Genomic DNA, 20,104 nt, shown 5'->3' on the forward strand with positions numbered 1-20,104 from the left:
AAAAATAATAATGCAGTACAGCTAATGAACATTATTACAGAGCAAATAAGTATGTATAATATTATATAATATATGTAATATTTTGGCCTAAATAAGGTGTAATAATAATAGGGTTAGGGTTATAATAATAATAATAATAATAATAATAATAATAATAATAATAATAATAATAATAATAATAATAATAATAATAATAATAATAATAATAATAATAATAATAATAATAATGCCAACTATTATATACAGCACTAAACATAACGTTTTTACTACTTTTTTATGGGGCCCCTGCTTCTTCTGACACTTAAATAAGGTACCCAAAATAATAGAAACAGCTCTCAGCATAACGCAATGCAAACTACAATCACAGGAATAGTCCACATATTTTCAAATCAACACCAGTCTGACAGTGTCAATAAAAAATGAGCAGTATTATATTTGGAAAGGCTGAATTTTTGATGCGTCTTCTCATTAGATTATGCAGCTCGTAAATTCAAAATAAGGCAACAAACAGGAGGAATGCTCATAAATGTCATTATTAGTTTTCCCCAGAGTAAAGAAGTGCAACAAAAACAATGTGCTGAAAGGTTCCTATGCCATTATTTCCAATCCAAAAGTTGCACACCTAATAAAGCAAACATCAAAAAGTCATAAAGGTTTTTGTCTCATATAAGGAGAGAGCGGAGATGCTTGTTGTGCCGCTCTGCCGGAGAATTATTCATCTCTTGCTGTATTCCTACGAGGATGCTGTTGACAGCATCTCATCTGGCTCCCTGAGTGCCATTAGGGCCACAGATTGCCATGTGATGTCTTCACCAGCTCGCCCTTTAAAAGCTTGGAAAGCAGCAGTGAAAGCCAGGCAAAGAAAGAAAACATTTATTGTTTATGAATGTGGTGACACACAGGTCCTGTCAGAGGATGAGTAAAAGAGGCCAGGTCTTACTTTGAGGTCTGAAATCATTGCAACCCCCACCCTCGCCCCCTCTATAATATTTCTCATTGTCTTCCCCAGCTGCACTTTGGAATTGTTCCCTTTTCAATCAGCACATTCACGTGAACGCGATACATTTCCACTGTAAGACACCGTCTAACATTCCACATGACGACTAGTTTTACATTTGTGATAAAAATGTACATTACATTTTTTTGTCTCAGTGCAAAAGATAAACGTAAAATCCAAGATAATAAAAATGAAAAAAAGCAGTGCCCTTGGTAAGTGATACATGTCACATCCCATGAATCTACTGCAGTGGCTTTCAAAGTGAGAGGCGGAGCAGCTTGAGAAAGTACCGAAAGTACTTAAAAAAGTACTCTAAAAATCTGAAAAAGAGGAGTTTTCCTATATTCTGGAGGGATTTGTGCATGCAAACAACAATACTAATTTTCATTCTTTCTTTTTCTACCGCTTACCCTCACAAGGGGAGCCTATCCCCTGTAGCTGTATTCGGGCGAGAGGCGGGGTACACCCTGGACTGGTCGCCAGCCAATCACAGGGCACATATAGACAAACAACCATTCACACTCACATTCATACCTATGGACAATTTGGAGTCGCCAATTAACCTAGCATGTTTTTGGAATGTGGGAGGAAACCGGAGTACCCGGAGAAAACCCACGCATGCACGGGGAGAACATGCAAACTCCACACAGAGATGGCCGAGGGTGGAATTGAACTCGGGTCTCCTAGCTGTGAGGCGCCTGCGCACTAACCACTCGGTCGCAATGCAGCATGTATGTATGTATGTATGTATATATATATATATATATATACAGTAAACCTCGGATATATCGGATTCAATAGTTCCCACTGGTTTTGTCCGATATAAGCGAAATCCGTTATATGCGTATACCGGAAAATGTCCGTTTTACGCATATATCGGATTTATATCCGGTATATGCGTAAATCGGATTTTATCCGTTATAAAAAGGCACTTCCTTGACTATGTTTCCAATGTACCTGGACGCGCAGGCAACGCTGCAAACGCTGCAAATGACGTCGTATAGCGGCCTGTCACGATTCAGCGAATCGGAGCGCCACGATGCGGCCAGCCGATATATGCGAGGGAAATTTAATGGAAATGCATTGGAACGGGACTGGAGATTTTGTCCGAAATAGGCGAAATCCGTTATAAAAAATCCGATATATGCAATGAATTTTTATTGGAAATGCATTACAGAAAAATTGGTTCTTTTTTATCTGTCCGTTGTGAGCGAATTTCCGATATATCCGAGTCCGATATATCCGAGGTTTACTGTATATGCTGCCGTTTCTGATAACGATCATCTATGAGTGAGATCAGCTGATAGCAAACACATGCATTAAATGTAAATTTTTCAATTTATTGATGATGAGTGCTATTGGCCTGAGGCCCTTGGAACTGTCTAATGGCGGCTCATTCTACTACTCTAAATGTGCCTTAGTTCCTCAGTAACCACTCTACTCACTACTTCCCCATTCCCCATTCAGTAACTACTCTAAATGTATGTGTGCCTTAGTCCTTAGTTCCTCAGTAACCACTGTACTCATTACTTCCCCATTAATTAATCAGTAACTACTCTGAAAGCATGTGCTTTAGGCATTAATTCCTCAGTAACCACTCTATTTATTAGTTCCTCACTAGTTCTTCAGGAACTATTCTAAATGTGCCTATGTCATGAGTTATGTGTCTATGTGCCTTCGTCATGCGTTTATCTGGGACTAGTCTAAATTTATGTGCCTTAGTCATTAGTACCTCAGTCCTTGTTCCTTGATATAGCTTTTTTTCCCCAAAACAGTGTCTTGGTTATATTCAGTGTTTTCATGTTTTTGGAAATTTGGAAGGTTAGAGCTGTCAACTTTCTCACATGATCTTAAGAGGAAAAAGGAGACAGATACGAGTTGTTCATCGTTCTGTGTACGTTATATGAACAAATAAAAACACACATAAATAAAGATGATTAAAGGATTCCCTGGCTGGGGTGTCCCAACTCTAAAAGAACAGCTCTAAAAGAACACGCAGATACTTTGGGGTGTTCAAATCCGCAGACTAGTTTGTTAGGTGCGCCTTTTGGCAGTACAATAGCCAAGATATTTTTAGCAAAACCGAATCCCACAAAGCCGGAATGAGTGCAAGCCCTGTTAAGTGGAAGGTGCCCGGTGTTAGCCTACCCTTAAATGTTTAATCCGGTTCTATGTCAGTCACTGGCCTTCACTTTGAAACCCTCTGCTGGACCCAGTGGAATGTAACCAACCTGCTTGAATAAATAAGGACCACAAGCAGCTTTACAGTCACCGTCAGATAGCAGCCTTGACTTTCAATGCATACCCACAAACAAGCATGTGTACAAAGTAAAGTACACAGCATATGTCATAAGAAATACTTCTACTGTACAGTACATACACGAGTAATACTTGCACTTGGTTGATGGATGGTAACTTACAAAGGCGACCACAGTGCGACGTCCCCGCTAAGCGAACGCTGGATGAACCTATGCAGCCCCATAGCATCCTAGACTCCAAATCAATAGGGCTGGCATTGGAAAAAAAAAATCCCTGAAAGCTTTGAAAATTGTCAGTCAACATGTACTCACCTGACCTTTGACCTTGTGTGGGGATAGAAACGAAATAGTTGCACTGACTTGACCTTTGATCTTAGCTGCCTCTGTCATTGTTGTCAGTGAGCTAGTAAAAACAACAGGGTTCAACTAGAAGATGAGTTGCACCTCAGCTGCCTCGTTTATCGTGTCTTTTGTCCATCAAAAGCAATAGGATTCCGTCAGGAAAATAATTGCTCAGATTGGAAGATTAGTTGTACCTAAGAGAGAATAAAAAACAACACAATTCTTGTTTCTTAATTTTAGAATTAAAGTATTTGCTCCTTAGTAGGTAACTTTTACTGATGTGTTCATTCTGTGGCTTTTGCCGATGATACATTAAAAACAAAAAGGTTCATTCTTTGACGGTCATCCATAGCGTAGCTCTGTTTTTTTCAAAATCAATATGGCTCTTGCTTTGACATTGTAGCTAGCAGTCAAAGCAAACCTCAATGGCGTGGAAGTGCGTTGCTTCACGGGGACAGTAACCATGACAAGAAGAAGAGATGAAACAATATGTCTTATCAGCATAAAAGTATTTACAGTTAAGTTCTTCAAGTTCTGTGGCTTTTTTCCCGTGAGTGAACGTCCCAAGTAAAAGAAGGCAATGAAGTGTCTCCAAGGTAACAGGAGTGGGGGGGGGGGGGGGGTGGAAGTGAGAGGAGTCTATCAGCTGGTGCAGATGCTATTTATGGTGATGATGGCCGGGTCCACCAGGCCCAGTTCCTCGTGCTCATTCACGCACAGTTGGTAGCCGCAGCCTCGCCTCCGCTTCAGCGGCGTCACCTTGGGGTCGGGCTTGGCGCGAGGTGGGAGGAGGAAACCCACGCTGCCCGCGATCAGCATGTGCCAGATGCTGTGGATGTAGAAGTAGTTCTCCTCCGTTTCCACAAAGGCGTAAAGGGCCACGGCCGAAGTGGCGATGGTGGTGCCCGGGAAGAGGAAAAACACCCAGCGCTTCCAGGTGGGCGGGTAGCATCGCCGACGGCGGATGGTGCGCACTGTCTGTAGGGCCCAGACACAACATTTTTGATGGGTTTATCATTATCATTTGGTTCTCCTAATAGTAGTGATGTGGTACTACTACTGTCACGATATTTGATATTTGATAGTAAAGTCAGACAATTTGGTCAAATTGTAATTTGTTCCCAGTCCTTCTTACACCCAGGTGTGTTCAAACTACACTTACAGCTACATCTTAAAATCGTAAGAAAGAAAATCTAAAAAGTTGTCGGTTATCAGTACCAAGCACAAAGTTCACAGTTTGAAAAAAATAAAAATACATCCGGCATCTCTAATTATTATCATTCATTCATTTTCTACCGCTTTTTCCTCACGAGGGTCGCGGGGGTGCTGGAGCCTATGCCAGCTGTCTTTGACACAGAGCAATGAATAACTTTGCTCCTTTCCCCTTGTGCCATGAGGCGTTGAGGAACAATCGTAATTATGAGTGTAAGGCACTATAATTGTTTTATTCATTCATTAATTTTCTACCGCTTATCCTCATTAGGGTTGCGGGGTTGCTGGAGCCCCAGCTGTCTTCGGGCAAGAGGCGGGGTACACCCTGCACTGGTCGCCAGCCAATCACAGGGCACATATAGACAAACAACCATTCACACTCACATTCATACCTATGGACAATTTGGAGTCACCAATTAACCTAGCATGTTTTTGGAATGTGGGAGGAAACCGGAGTACCCGGAGAAAACCCACACATGCACGGGGAGAACATGCAAACTCCACACAGAGATGGCCGAGGGTGGAACTGAACCCTGGTCTCCTAGCTGTGAGGTCTGCGCGCTAACCACTAGACCGCCATGCCCTAATTATTATCATTTCAACTTAACTACTATAAGTAAAATACTTAAAAATAACGATATTCAAAAAGTTTGAAAAATTATATAAATATGATATATCATATTTATTTTTACCATTAATATTAAAATATTTTGTATTGTCAGGCCCGGTGCATCAAATATCAAATATTAAATATCAAATATACTTGTAAATCATGCTGTTTAATGGTTGAATATGGCCTATTATTAATGAAAAATATTCATTTTTGAAGCTCATTTATGATGAGTATGATGAGGGAAATTACTGAATGAGCCTTTATTCTTGTCACTTATACAAGCGAAATAGTGCAATCATCCGTCCATACATATACAACATACTATGCAGTGAGACAAGGGGTTACAGGACAGGATGATTGGGCGATGAGGGGTGGGGGGAACAACACTAGGAGAGGAGATGGAGGAAAAAAAACAACAACGCTAAACTAATCTCCTAAAATGAAGGAGCACAGTGTGGGACTGTTAATACATTTGGATAATTCAAAAGTGTCCTGACTGCCAGGCTCAAAAAATAGATAATTAAAAAAAGGCCCAGAATTCCTGCACTCCTGTTATTGGCGATATTCACTCACAATTGAATGTGAGGGTATTATCTGATGATGCTCTAACAGGACTTCCAGGTAACACACAAGTGGGCACCTTATTTTCTATGCTGCGTATACTTTGGTGGTCACTGGGTGTCAGTAATCTTACTGTAATGTTTGGTGAGACACACAATTGCAGGTTTGACACTAATCCCTAATAAAAACACGTAATAACAACAGGGGCTACTGTTGCAGCCATAACTGACGCCAAGGGAGCACACTTACAGCAACACACACAAGCACCAGTCTTATTTTCCGTTATGATGTCTACTTTATGGAGTAGACATTGAGTACATAAATAAGTCTGGGATGAATTCACCGTGATAAACAAGGGATTACTGTATTGTACAAAATAACTTCTCCCAAAGAAAGTCAGAGCTTTTCTTCCTGTCACCACACAAAACGGTGGCCTCGAAGTTTGGCCATGATATTCTTTATTTATTGCAAATACCATAAAAAAAAATGATTTCAGTTCATTGCTTGTTGATAGAATTTCTCAGGATTCAATGACACAATTACAATAATTTTAATTAATTGATTCCTAATATAAGTAAATTATATGAGTAAAGTAATAATAGTCACAATAATAAAAAAATTAACTGTAATAAATGTTACGATGATGTTGTATTATGTTGTGTTGCAACCCCGCATCTCGCCCAAAGACAGCTGGGATAGGCTCCAGCACCCCCCGCAACCCTCGTGAGGAAAAAGCGGTAGAAAATGAATGAATGAATGAATGAATTACAATAATTTTAATTAACTGATTCCTAATATAAGTAAAATATATGAGTAAAGTAATAATAGTCACAATAATTAAAAAAATGTAACTATAATAAATGTTACGATGATATAATTGTATTATGTTGTGTTGCAACCCCGCATCTTGCACGAAGACAGCTGGGGTAGGCTCCAGCACGCCCCGCAACCCTCATGAGGATAAGCGGTAGAAAATGAATGAATGAATGAATGATGTGTTGCATTCAAAGGCTGTATTTTAAAATGTAGTCTTCCTTTTGTTTCCAATAGCATTGTGAAAATGGACAAACGAGGGACCGATAAGAAAAAGCATTATTTTGGTTTTCATTTTAAATGCTCTTGCACTGTGAATTTAATGAGCATAAAGTAATCGAGCTAGAGGATCGTTTTAAGTCGATGCGGACACGATGGTCTGATAGATGTTTTAAATTACCACATTGCACCTCAGCTGCCATGAAACGTAATTAATTCCGTTATTTGTGCTTTGTTGTTCTCCTGTGATGCGTGGTAATGTCACTTTAAGTTTAAGACGGAATATTCTCATCCACTTATAAGTGGCCCAGAAAGGCTATAAAATGCTGAACAGGCATATTTTTCATTTCTCTCTGAACACCAGCTAGAGAATGCTTGATTACCGTATTCCCGCTTTATTCCCACTTCATAAACACTGATGGCTTGCATTATATTCGTCCCCAGGCGTTAAGGTATAGATTGTGAAGACGGATACAAAGCACCCATGAATGACCAGAATAATGAGGTGTATTCCAGCTGGAAAGTGCTTCTGATTAAATTACCATATGAGATTAAAGTAATAATTTATGTGAAGCCGAGTGGAGAGTATCCTGCTGTTTTTTTTTACTGTCTGTTTGGACTGGGATGCCCTTTTTATGCATAAGTCAGGAAGCTCATTTAGTTGGGGGAATTAGAGAGTTTAGCATTGACAGATTTAGACCTCGATTCACACAACACTTCCCTGCAAAGCTGCAGACGTTCTGTGCCCTGCACTTGACTGATCTAAGTCGGTTGTGTCTAGAAACGTGTGCTAAGGCCGCCGCCTCTGCAGAGTTGAAATGAGGGTGCTCTCCCTCGTTGACAACACACCAAGTCGATGAGAGACTGAAAGCAGACTGAGCCATCAAAAGGCCTTTACACCACAACATTATCGCTCAATCCGAAACCGTCGTGGGGTTGCCAGTGTTTGCTTTATTGCCGCGGCAAAATCTGACTTGACTTATCTGTCACGGGTTTAATCGGCGCAGACGAGAGGCGTGCACTTATATTCTGCAGATATCATCACTGTGTAGCACACCCATTTGCACTTTACCAGTGTCAGACAACAAATGTCAAGAAGACATCAGCAACTGAACTGCAACAACTTCAACAAAAGATGCTGAATACTAGCATATATTAGCACATGTTAATCAATATTTTACACATAGTTGATGAAATAAATTAGCAAATACCAATTCCATAACGACCAAATATAGCACATCAGTGAAAGGCTGTCATTACCACCCCTGTTTATGATAAAATATGCTGTCTTCCATTGCTGGCACAAAAGTTGAAGGTGCTGGATTTCAACTTCCACAGCGTCTCTCCAGCCTACAACACGCCCACACTCAACAACACATCGCTTTCTCCAAGGAAGCCACACACTGTGTTTTCTCCAACTCCTGTCAAATGTCTTTTTCTTGGACTGAAAGACTGTTTTTCCTCAGTATCAGTTCAGGGAGCACATAATGTCTGACAGACGTGTCAGTGAAAGTACAAGATGACTTATAATGGAACTACAAGCCATGACTAATACCCAGAGGCTGCACAACTTATGAAAGTCCCTCAGGGTCTAGTGTAAAATAGCTGCATTGGTCAGCTTTTTGTCGTGCACATGTGACAGATTACTTCCATGAGCAAGAGGAACTAGACAGCAAGTACAGTCAAACATGCCAAGCGGCTGCTTTTAGCTTGATCCTGAATGTGTTGAGTGGGTGAAGTCTAACAGGCATGTTAGGAGCTTACTACCACAACTTCAATGATCAAAACTAGACTTCCAAATCTTCTTATCTGCCATTTTAGCACACAACCTTACAAACATACAGAACAACATTTTCAGGAACTCCCACAAGACATGACATGAATAGTAACACAAACACACAGGACAGAGAACGTATACACCTTTAAATGTCTTTCCTTACCAAGTAGTACAAACTCAATCACGACACAAAGACACACAATTGTAGATATCTATAATGTCCCCAAAGCTTACTGCAATGTCCAAAATAGCCAATTTTCTGACCAGCTCTGTATAAGACAGCCTTTGACTTTAATCTTACCTTAATCTCTCCAACAGTTCAGTCACTTTGCGAAGATTCACTTCCCCCCCAAAATACAGGTTTTCTAACCAGCAGAGCCAGAACAGTCTCACAACAAGGCAGACAAAGCACTTCCTGTATTTATCCTGACCACAACCGTCTCAAAATCAGGCCTCCTGTTCAGTGCAGATTTGTAAAAAAGAGCATCCTGGCCCATCCTAATATTTTCAAAATCATTCAAAATCAAAAAATCATTCCTATACTTAATAATTGAAATCAAAACCACTTTACCTATGTATTTATAGGTCTTTTACGTTTAAAGAGGTGATGATGCAACTCTACAATAGAAGAGAGCATGTTTGATGCAGTTTTAAGCCGAAAAAAACAACCACAAGGTGGCAGAAGTGCATTTTATAAGAACTTGGCATGTCTTCCATTGAAATACAGGCTGCACAGCAACCAGGAAGTGAAAAGGCATCTGGCTGTGTTGCGCGAAGAAGGTTACTCATTGAAGAGAAATTGCACATATGTGCAAAAACACATGCACACACACACAGTTCAGTTGTAAATATGAAAACTGCAAATATTTCATGGTGTTATATTTGTAACAAAAAATATTATTTTCATGTAAAACAACCATTTTTTTTGGTATTGTTTATGTTGTGGCATTGTTGTGTAAACATTTTGGCTCAATATATATGACTAAATTTGTTTCACAGTGAAACTTATGCTTGAATTATGTTCCCAAAAAGCCTTTTTTTCTCCCTGTTTTTGTTGAGAACTGATATTTTGCTGAAAATTACTTATGTTCTACTGATGATTACTAAAGAACGTAAAAAGGTAGAAACAAACTTTTTAAAACAACCATTTTTGGTATTGTTTATGTTGTGGCATTGTTGTGTAAACATTTTGGCTCAGTATATATAACTAAATTTGTTTCACAGTGAAATTTATGCTTGAATTATTTTCCCAAAAAGCCTTTTTTCTCCCTGTTTTTGTTGAGAACTGATATTTCGCTGAAAATCTACTGATGATTACTAAAGAACGTAAAAAGGTAGAAACTAACTTTTTTCTGATGAAAGATGAGTCGAATCTTTCTTTTGGTATATACCATGAACACAATACTCTGTGTGCCTTGAATAGTCGAAATCTTCAAAAATGGTTGGTACCGAGAGGGACAGCTTTTGAAAAATGGCTAGGATATAAGATATAATATGTTAACAATGTTTTGGGTGTCTTTTCCCGTCAATTCCAGCAATCTGCGCCATGGGGTGTGTTTTTTTTTTTTTTTTTTTTTAAGAACATTTTTCTGTTTGTCTTGTTATTTTTTTGGGCCCACTTAAATTGCTGGAAATGTGACAAAGGTATATCAAGCAGGAAGCACAAGATCCAGCTCGAAGGACCAAGTGGAAGTTTTTATCACTTTTGGAAACGATAGCTCAATTTGAACACTTTAATGTACCAGGGAGAATGATACACAGCAGCGGGGGGAAGTCTGAGACACTTCTGGTCAGATGCTCTTTTACCTACCTAAGCCCCCCCCATGCAGGGGTTCAGGCCATTCCGTCATAAGTCATAGACAGATCTGCTCTGGTCACGCGATCAAACACATGCCAAGAGAGGCCTACAGTATACAGTATGTAACCACATCTAACACAACAACATAAAACCATTGAACTTGTTTACTAAATGTGGTAGGTACAAACTCCAGACAGAGTAAATATTTGACTTACCCATGCCACCGCCATGATGCCCAGAGCAAAAAGACTGGGTCCCAGCAGGTTCCACAGACCGTGACGGTCCAGCTGCAAAGCCATAGACAGGGACATGGCCCCTAGCAAATAAAGCACCTTGAGGGGGAACAAAAAAAACAACAACCACATGCATCAATGTCACAGGAAACACTACAACCACAGAGATTTAGTTCAGCTGTGTCAAATAGGTCTGGTGCAGCACCCCAAAGTCACACTAGAAAGACCATAGCTGTCCAAAACACGTACTAGCTACAATAATACCTTTCCTAAAATAATAACAAATAAAATATATAAATGACATAATAATGGGTGACAGCGGTTCAGGAGGTAGAGACCAGTCCTCCAACCCAGTCCCTGTTGTGTCCTTGGGCAACACACTTCACCCACCCTGCCTCCAGTGCTGCCCACACTACTGCATGAATGCGAATGAATGTTTGGTGGTGGTCAGGGAGCTAATTCCTAGCGGAGCAATTCCTGCTGAAGTTGGACGCAGTATTTAAAATGATAGACCCAAAAAAATGTCCCCAAAATGTTCGCCGTAAAGACACAGGATGATCCTCAGCCCAAATGAAGGTTGTTACCGGAGCCGAGTGCAGTCCAATAACCATTATACAGCAGATGCGATAGAAGGTTTTAAAAAGAAATTGAAAGGTGGAAGAAAGTTTTATCCTCTCATGAGAAAAAAAATTAACTTTGACAGTCTTGATGGGTTCTAACGTTACTGGCATGACAAGGAGGGCCTTCCTGAGATGTTTTCCCACACGGTACAGTGGAGGGGGTGTTTTTTCCTTTAATAGGACAATGTAGTTTCAGGTTGTGCATGGGGCGTCAAATGGCAGAGGGCTCTATGTTGATGTTGCAGGGGGCATCTTTCATGACTGAAGGCCTTTGTCTAGGTGGTCATGACTGGCTTATTCATAACACTGCATGTCCTTCGTATTTCCCCCATCAATTGAAAATATTTCGGGATGGATGGCTAGGGAAATTTGCAAAAATGGACATCAGTGGATGCCCTTCGTGAAGGCATCTTCATCACCTGCATCAGCATCAAGCATGCCCAAACCAAATTTTGAGGTGATTAAAATAACATGGATTTATTCTTTTTTTTTTAATACATGGTACAGCGCTAACCAATATATAAAAAAGACCTCCACTCTGGAAGTGAGAGGCCCTTCACTACGATAAAAACAAAGCACAGAAAACCAGGACGTGAGGCAAAATCTATAAATAACACCAGCTTAACTTTTCTCATTTTCTCTTTTTTTTGTCAAGCTCACAATTTGACACAAAGCCACAAGCATGTAGGGAAAGATAAAATGACAGGGGAGGGAAGAAAAATCAATAAGATATGCCTCACACGTCTGCGTTCTGTCTGCTGGGGAACGTGAGGACACATTTAGGGTTTTTTCCAAGCATGAAAGGGATGACCCGCCTGCAGGAGAACAGGACTAATTGGAATAGACGAGGGAGGAGGGGAGCTGGGCGGTGCGGCAGCAGTCATCAGTCATGCTGCACCGCTGGGTCAGACAGTAAGGCAGGCAAACACGCACGTATGCGTGTACTGTACGCAAGCACGGACGCGTGACCGCTCACTGGCAGGCACGGTAATGAATCATTAGCTGTCATTGTGATGGACGAGCTTGTGAGGATTCAAGTGGGAGAATTATTTTTATCTGTCATTTACATTCACATTATCTTATTAGACACCTGTGTTGGATAATACAGTGCAGGCTCCTTTAGTGATGGTGCATATGTGTCAAGTGTTTTTAGTCATTAGAATAGCCTATTAGGACAATTTGAATTGTTAACAACAGTAAAAAAAAATCCTGGAGGTCCAACTTTGTGTTTGTGTGTACAACCACATTTTGGTGAGTGGAAAGGAAAAATTAGCTCTCTTTGACCACTGAGCCATTTAAAGTAGTGACAAGTAAATTGCACAACACAACAGAACCAGAACCAGTGTTGTAATAGCAGTAAGGAACAAACTACTTACACAGCATTAATACAGGTTAGTTAGCAGCACACTTCCTGGTTTATGGAGAATGAAGAGACAGAATGCAAATGAAACATTGACGTTCACACTGTACTATGCAATCCTGCACAAAATATCCGCAACTTCACATAGTGGAGCTGCTTTTAGTAAGAAATAATTCAATATGTTGGCATGTTTGTGACAAGCACTTTTTACAATTCGTCCATTCACTCTTGCCCTCAAGTTGGTACAGTCCCATATAGCCCACATTCGTATCCACTTTTGGTGTGAATAGCGTTTGATAATTTCTTTGAGACTTGTCAGAAGTCCCCCTAATGAGTACACTTCCATCTTCCATCCATCTTCTATAGCACTTATCCTCATTAGGGTCGTTGGGGTATGCTGGAGCTTATTATGAGTACACTTATACATGTAACAATGCAACTAAAAGCCAATTTAAACCGTTCTTTGTCTGCAAGTCTTTAAATTGATATGCAGACGACAATCTTTCCACCTTGGCGGAGGTCCGCACTTCACTTTCTAGTTGGTCAGCTTTGTACATTAGAGTACGGTACAGTCATCAAAAATAGAAATGAAGATAAAACTACAAAAGAAACTGATAATAAAGAAGACACGTTAAGTATTATCTAATATTTGAAGTCCCATTAACCTCGAGTCAAAGTGGAGTCACAGCTCCCTTGAGGCAGTTGTGAAATTTTAAAGATGTATTTGTATGGAGGCTTCACAAACAATCAGGCGCTCTGGGGTCATTCTTTGGCAAGTCAACCAACAAACACACACAAATACAAACACTGTGTCTGTCTAGACGCAAACACACTGTTGCACTTGCCAGTCCCCACGTGTACCATTTGATTAGTGGCTGCGGGTTGCAGCGCTCAGCAAAAATGAAAACTCAAGAGGACAGCAGATGTTCGCACACTCGCCCTCCCACCGGTCCTCCCCCTCTCCCTCTCTCAGCCTCATTTATTGGCATACACACGTTCCCGCTCCATCCTGGAGCTCGGCAGGGCCACAGTGACACAAGAACGGCAAACATATTTCCAGTTACAGGGCATAACATATCAACTTATTATTACAATTTGATTCAGTCATACATAATAACGCTTGAGCTGGATTCTCCATAAGAATGAAGTACGTTGTGTGTAAAAGGTACCTGTTTAATGATGGACTTCAGCCTGGCCATGGCAATGACGGTGACCCACACTGACATGAGCGAGCCAAGGAAGTCACAGAACTGTAGAACGTCATACTCCATTATGCAAAAGACAACAATGCCCGGCTGGTCACATGCATGGTAGAACTGCCAGGGGACAAACAAAAGGTAGTGGGGTTAAATATGATATGATGTAATAGCAGCAGTGAAAAAAACAGTAAAATATCTGTATAGCAATGCCTTCTCAATCATTTGACTTGCAAAATATGTAAAAATATGCGGTATGAACAACCATAAAGACATCCAGCAAATTCAAATATTAACTTGACTTTTTCTTTGGCTTTTTGGAGGGTTTTTTTTCAAACTCACACTCACTGCAGCACTCCTAGTACGCTTGTTCCATACAACCATTCATACAAATTCCATACAAATTCATTCATTCATTCATTTTCTACCGCTTATCCTCACGAGGGTCGTGGGGGTGCTGGAACCTATCCCAGCTGTATTCGGGCGAGAGGCGGGGTACATCCTGCACTGGTTGCCAGCCAATCACAGGGCACATATAGACAAACAACCATTCACACTCACATTCATACCTATGGACAATTTGGAGTTGCGAATTCACCTAGCATGTTTTTGGAATGTGGGAGGAAACCGGATTACCCGGAGAAAACCCACGCATGAACGGGAGAACATGAAGCTTTCGCACTAACCACTCGTCCACCGTGCAGCCAATAAATTGTTAAATTAAGGCAGCTTATTTGTATTTACAGTGGTTAACTTTTTTTAAAAACGTGTTTGACAGAAGAATGTTTATAAAACGGATCATGTGTGAGTGACATCTGCGAGACATATGACCTTCCGATTACACCAGTCATCGTTAAAGTTAAGACTGAGTGTTGTTTCTCACTTCGATAATTATCGGGTCGATGTGAGGAATCCATTCATTCATTCATTCATTTTCTACCGCTTTTCCTCACGAGGGTCGCAGGGGGTGCTGTAGCCTATCCCAGCTGTCTTTGGGCGAGAGGCGGGGTACACCCTGGACTGGTCGCCAGCCAATCACAGGGCACATATAGACAAACAACTATTCACACTCACATTCATACCTATGGACAATTTGGAGTCACCAATTAACCTAGCATGTTTTTGGAATGTGGGAGGAAACCGGAGTACCCGGAGAAAACCCACGCATGCACGGGGAGAACATGCAAACTCCACACAGAGATGGCCGAGGTTGGAATTAAACCCTGGTCTCCTAGCTGTGAGGTCTGCGCGCTAACCACTGGACCGCCGTGTCGCCCATGAGGAATCCAATAACATTAAAAATAGCACTGATAATAAAACAAAAGAAAACTCTCCAATGAGGAGTGTTTACGCGTACTGGACTAAAGTGAGCATATCAAGCACTCCTTTTCTGTGATGTCCCCATTTTGGGACAAGCTCCAATCAATCATGTCTGTGGCCACTTACCGTGGAGAAGAACATAGTGAAGATATAGACAGATGCCTCAAGCAGGTAGTGGCTGCGGACTGCGATGACCACAGGCGGGACGAACATGAGGTTACTGAGACACAGCAGCAGGGTGGAGAGGAGCTGGAAGCTGTATGAGTAGGCCTCAGAATTGTCTGTGCATCCCCAGCCTTCCCAGCCTGGAATGCACAGCAAACACAAACTCAGAAGAAGGCTTTTGTTCTCTTGGCAGAAGTTGACTGACGATGACTCCATTTGTGTCACCGTCGTTCTTTGAGAGGAGCTCATCAATTGAATTAAATTATCTTTTATCAGCTCTTCCTTGTAAACAACACATCTTTTCTGTGGAGGAATATGAAAACCCTCATATTTGAGAAGTTGTTTATCCTGTACAATCAAGACTGCTGGTGAGAACCCCTGAATTGGATCCAGATCGCAGGGTAAATTGGATATGACGGTGTGAATTAAATATTTGTGAGCACAGTTGAATGGAGACTTTGAGGCCAGGGGCAAGAGACTCCAAATATGAGGGATTTAATAGCACTGATAACACAGCAATCAAAGCAGGATTTTAAAAAAACCTCAAAGGGCAAGCGTTATTTAGCTTTATAAGCTCATATTTTATTAAGAGTTCTTAATTAACAGCCTGTTTTATTGTACTTTCCAAAATTGCTGGAATCAAAAGATTAACATCAGCCCTGTGTATATGACCTGAGCCCTTAAATGGAATCGCTGCATTGTCAAATCAGTTTTGGAAAAGGACCTCTGCACCTCCGTAGTAAATTACAAAAAAATACTTTCGGCACACTGACTGAGTTTCTTAGCTATTTTCCACATGATTAAAAACAAAGCAGACTTTGATTTACATGGACAGAGGTACATTTTTACCTGCTTTGCATTCACATGCAGCATAAAGGTAGTTGTTGGTGCGGAGCAGCTTGCACTGTCCATACGTGCCACAGTCGTTGATGCATGGAGTCAGGTAAGCGCGCATGTACACCTCCGCAGTGGTGTTGGTACACGCCTCCCAACTGGAACAGGCACACGGAAATTGAAGGTTAACATAGCTGTAACTGTCTAGCGGTAGTTTGTATGTATTTGTTTGTATCAACAAAACATGCGCCCCTACTGATTTGCTGTTTTGTATTTGAAGAATACACCATATGGTGGTGCTGTTATCTCTATAACTCTATATGTTGGATTGACTTGAAATTTCTCCCACAGCTCTAAAAATCACCTATTAATATCAGATATCTGTCCAATATCAGCCAAAAAAACAATATTGGATTATATCGGCCTGCATCAGCCCAATTCCAGACCACTACTATCAGCATCAGAACTTATCTTCAGCATTCAGAACCCACGTGAAACTTCCCTGTGGTGGCAAAGAACAGGGGAAGAATAATACCAACAATGTAATGGTGCATTTGAAGAAAGATTTTCGCAACATCACAGCTTCCGGACACATCCACCACTGTTTTTGCAAAGCATGAGAAACTTCCACAGGATGGCAAAAAGTCCTAACGGTTTTGATTAATGTCAGGTTTAAATGATTCACTCAGCACCTTCAGATAAAATTTTTGATAAACATGGCCACTATCAAGCTAAAAGTCTTTACAGGGTCAGACTTAGCAACTAATTGCCAGTAAGTCATTGACCATTTGTCTAATGATTAGTATTACCATGCTGACCAAACACAATGTTAAATATTTCCAATATCTGTCCATAAATCGTATATAGTTAAAACATTGCTATGGCTGCACTAGTAGTTTGCTGGATGCCCCACTTGTGTCTATTCCATTCTTATCAAGGTAAACCAAGGTATATTGTTTTTATGTTTGGAGTGTGACAATATATATAGTGACTATGTATTTTACAGCTGTACAAAGAGACTTTAGTTATTTTATGCCAACTGCCACCAACAACTACATAAAGGATTTTTATAAAGTCGTTTTTTAAAAGATATTTCATGGACTAGAAAAAATATTTTTGCTGGTGTTGTCACTTCACTAATTGCCACGTCCTCCAATCAATCCCAGGCGGCGATTCAAACTACGGGAGGTAAAAAATGTCCTCCTTCGCCTTTTTGGCAGAAATCTTATTTAATTGACGCAGCTGCTCGCCTCTCTGTTTTTCCATGTTTTATCAATCACGTAAATTGGGAGTTGTGAAGAAAACCTGTCACTAGCACTACCTCTGACACGTGACCTGAATAATTAAGTAAACATGTAAAAAAAAAAAAAAAAAGAAAACTCGCAGATTGCAACGTGCATATTTTTCATTGCACAGCTTGTCTCTCGCCATCTGTTATTCACGTCGAATAGCAACTCCCAAGTGAATTGGAAAGGGGAGGGGGAGGGAGATTCGTCAATTTCACTCTCTTCACACTTTTGCACCATTAAGGCTCAGACAAAACATCTCATTGACTGAGAAGACTCAGAATTCTCATTGTGTCTGACAACTTAATGGAAATTATTTCCCCCTCAAAGACTTTCCACACAATGACTTTAAACAATCCTCAGAGAACAAGCACTGACATTGTATTGCATTTATTTCAAAGAGCCGTGTAAAGATACTTCGGTAATGATTATAAACACTGTAACAAATGTAAATGTGTGTTTTAAGAGTGTCTATCCTTATTCTCTGTCATGTTCTAAGTGTGTACCAGAGGCAGTGGGAAAAAATGGTTGCCAGAATGGCTTCTACATTAGTATACTGAATTATTGAACATGGTAAACAAACTATATTTAGATGGGTAATAAGACATACTGAATGTTTTGTTTTTTTTATTGTTGTTATTCTGTAATTGACAACAAATAGTGTCTCTCCGTGGCTCAGCTTGGAGAAATTGAGGGCAAGTTATTATAACCTGTAAATATTAATGAGCAAAAGCCATCCACTTTGTTTACTTGTGAATAGCAGTAGGAAGACATTTTTACTTTGGAAATTACCGGAGAAAAAATATTTTTTTTCTTCTCCAAATTGTCCATAGGCATGAATGTGCGTATGAATGGTTGTTTGTCTATATGTGCCCTGTGATTGGCTGGCGAACAGTCCAGCTGGGATAGGGTCCAGCATGCCCGTGACCCTCCTGAGGATAAGCGCTACAGACAATGGATGGATGGAAATTAATTCAACCCATTATGTGAAATATGCCCTTTTTATTTTTTTCATGAATTGTATTAATCTTGTGAATTCACGTTGTGAGTGTCGATGTATTTTGGGGGATTTCTGAGCATAATGTACTTAAATGCAGGAAATACTATTTTAACTTAACTTTACTTAAAAATGAACAACTGACCCTAACACTTGCCTATCCCACCTAGCACACTAATACTAACGCTAAACCCATCCCATGACACAAAATCCAAAAAAATCATGTAATTGTAACCACAACACTATCAAATCCATAACCCTCAAAACCTATCCACTTCTAAACATCAAACTCAAAACCTGAAACTTAGCCACATTCGGATCATGCCTACACCCTAACCCTAACCCCAATCAACTCTACATGAACGCACCGTAACCCCATTTTAACCTCAACCCTAAGCACCAAGCACTTATCCCTAACCCTTACTTTTACACTCAAACACTAACCTAACATATGTATAAAATATAACCGCTCAACTTTGATGATTGATGATTAAATACTAATGATTAGTATTTCACATTCACAGTTTACAGGTAATGAAAGCAGCTGCTATTCAATAATTCACAATTCAATATGGTAATAAAAATAATTCCACATAATTCCTCCATTGTTCTATACATAACCTGACTAGTATATCAGTCAAAATAAATATGTAGCGTTCATTAGATACACATGCATTACGTCCAATTAGCATTTGCTATTCAATATTACAGATATGCAATAAGTGAAAATGTTAATGCCAAAGACAGTACAGCCCAAGTCAAGGCAACACATTAAAAACTCCAGAGTTCAGGATGTGACGTCAAACAATTACTTTTTTTTTCAACATAACTAACTGCTACCAATGAAGGGCTAACTTTTGTTTTAAATATAGGCATCTTACCACTGAGTTAGTCTATATATATGAGAATTTTAAGATGAAAGGTGGCTCGGCATGGACGTAAACAACCATTCATACTCACATTCACACATTTAAAGTTAGATTCGGTACAATATTGATCACAAGGAAAACTGTGGAATTAAAGACTTGTAACATATTGAAAAATTAAAAAAAAAAAAAAAAAGCTCTATATCATTAGAAGCACTTCTTTAGTATGCATATGAAGTCTCACCCGTCTTCTGTGGGACACAGTGAGCGCAGACTGAGGTACCAGGTGCCCGTTTGTGGGTAAGGAATCCTGAGTTTGGTGATGTTAGTGGACGTGTTCAAAGAGAGGAAAAACCCAGCCACAGACTCTGCAACACAGCAAAAACAATGAAAGTACAGGCAAGACGCAAACAGAGCATGACTCATTTGTACGCTTCTGGTGGAACTTTGTGACTTTTAAAAGGAATGGCTGTTTTGCTGAGTCGGACATACCTGATTCACATTTCAATGATGAGTTTTGCCAGAGGAAGAGAGGCATCCCGTGAGTCAGGCAGCCGAACACAGTGACATTCTTGTCTTTCAGTGTCGACTGCAACATACAAGACAAGAAAACATCAGACGTCTTACACCAGAAGCA

The 20,104-nt window shown here is 40.2% G+C and overlaps 1 protein-coding gene across 3 annotated transcripts in view; it reads right to left on the minus strand.

The window, feature by feature from the left end:
• Positions 1–239: 239 nt before the first annotated feature.
• tmem8b (transmembrane protein 8B) overlaps positions 240–20,104 on the minus strand; it is a 40,694-nt gene continuing 20,829 nt past the window's right edge. For all 3 annotated transcript variants that reach the window (XM_058070807.1, XM_058070808.1, XM_058070809.1), the window contains 7 exons: positions 19,960–20,056; positions 19,712–19,835; positions 16,334–16,476; positions 15,446–15,624; positions 13,973–14,119; positions 10,806–10,922; positions 240–4,575 (listed from right to left, as the gene is read on the minus strand). In XM_058070807.1, the coding sequence (XP_057926790.1) occupies positions 4,240–4,575; positions 10,806–10,922; positions 13,973–14,119; positions 15,446–15,624; positions 16,334–16,476; positions 19,712–19,835; positions 19,960–20,056 (1,143 nt within the window). In that variant the 3' untranslated portion in view covers positions 240–4,239. The remainder of the gene's footprint in view (positions 4,576–10,805; positions 10,923–13,972; positions 14,120–15,445; positions 15,625–16,333; positions 16,477–19,711; positions 19,836–19,959; positions 20,057–20,104) is intronic.

The sequence above is a fragment of the Doryrhamphus excisus genome, chromosome 4 (assembly GCF_030265055.1).
Source record: "Doryrhamphus excisus isolate RoL2022-K1 chromosome 4, RoL_Dexc_1.0, whole genome shotgun sequence".
Lineage (NCBI taxonomy): Eukaryota > Metazoa > Chordata > Actinopteri > Syngnathiformes > Syngnathidae > Doryrhamphus > Doryrhamphus excisus.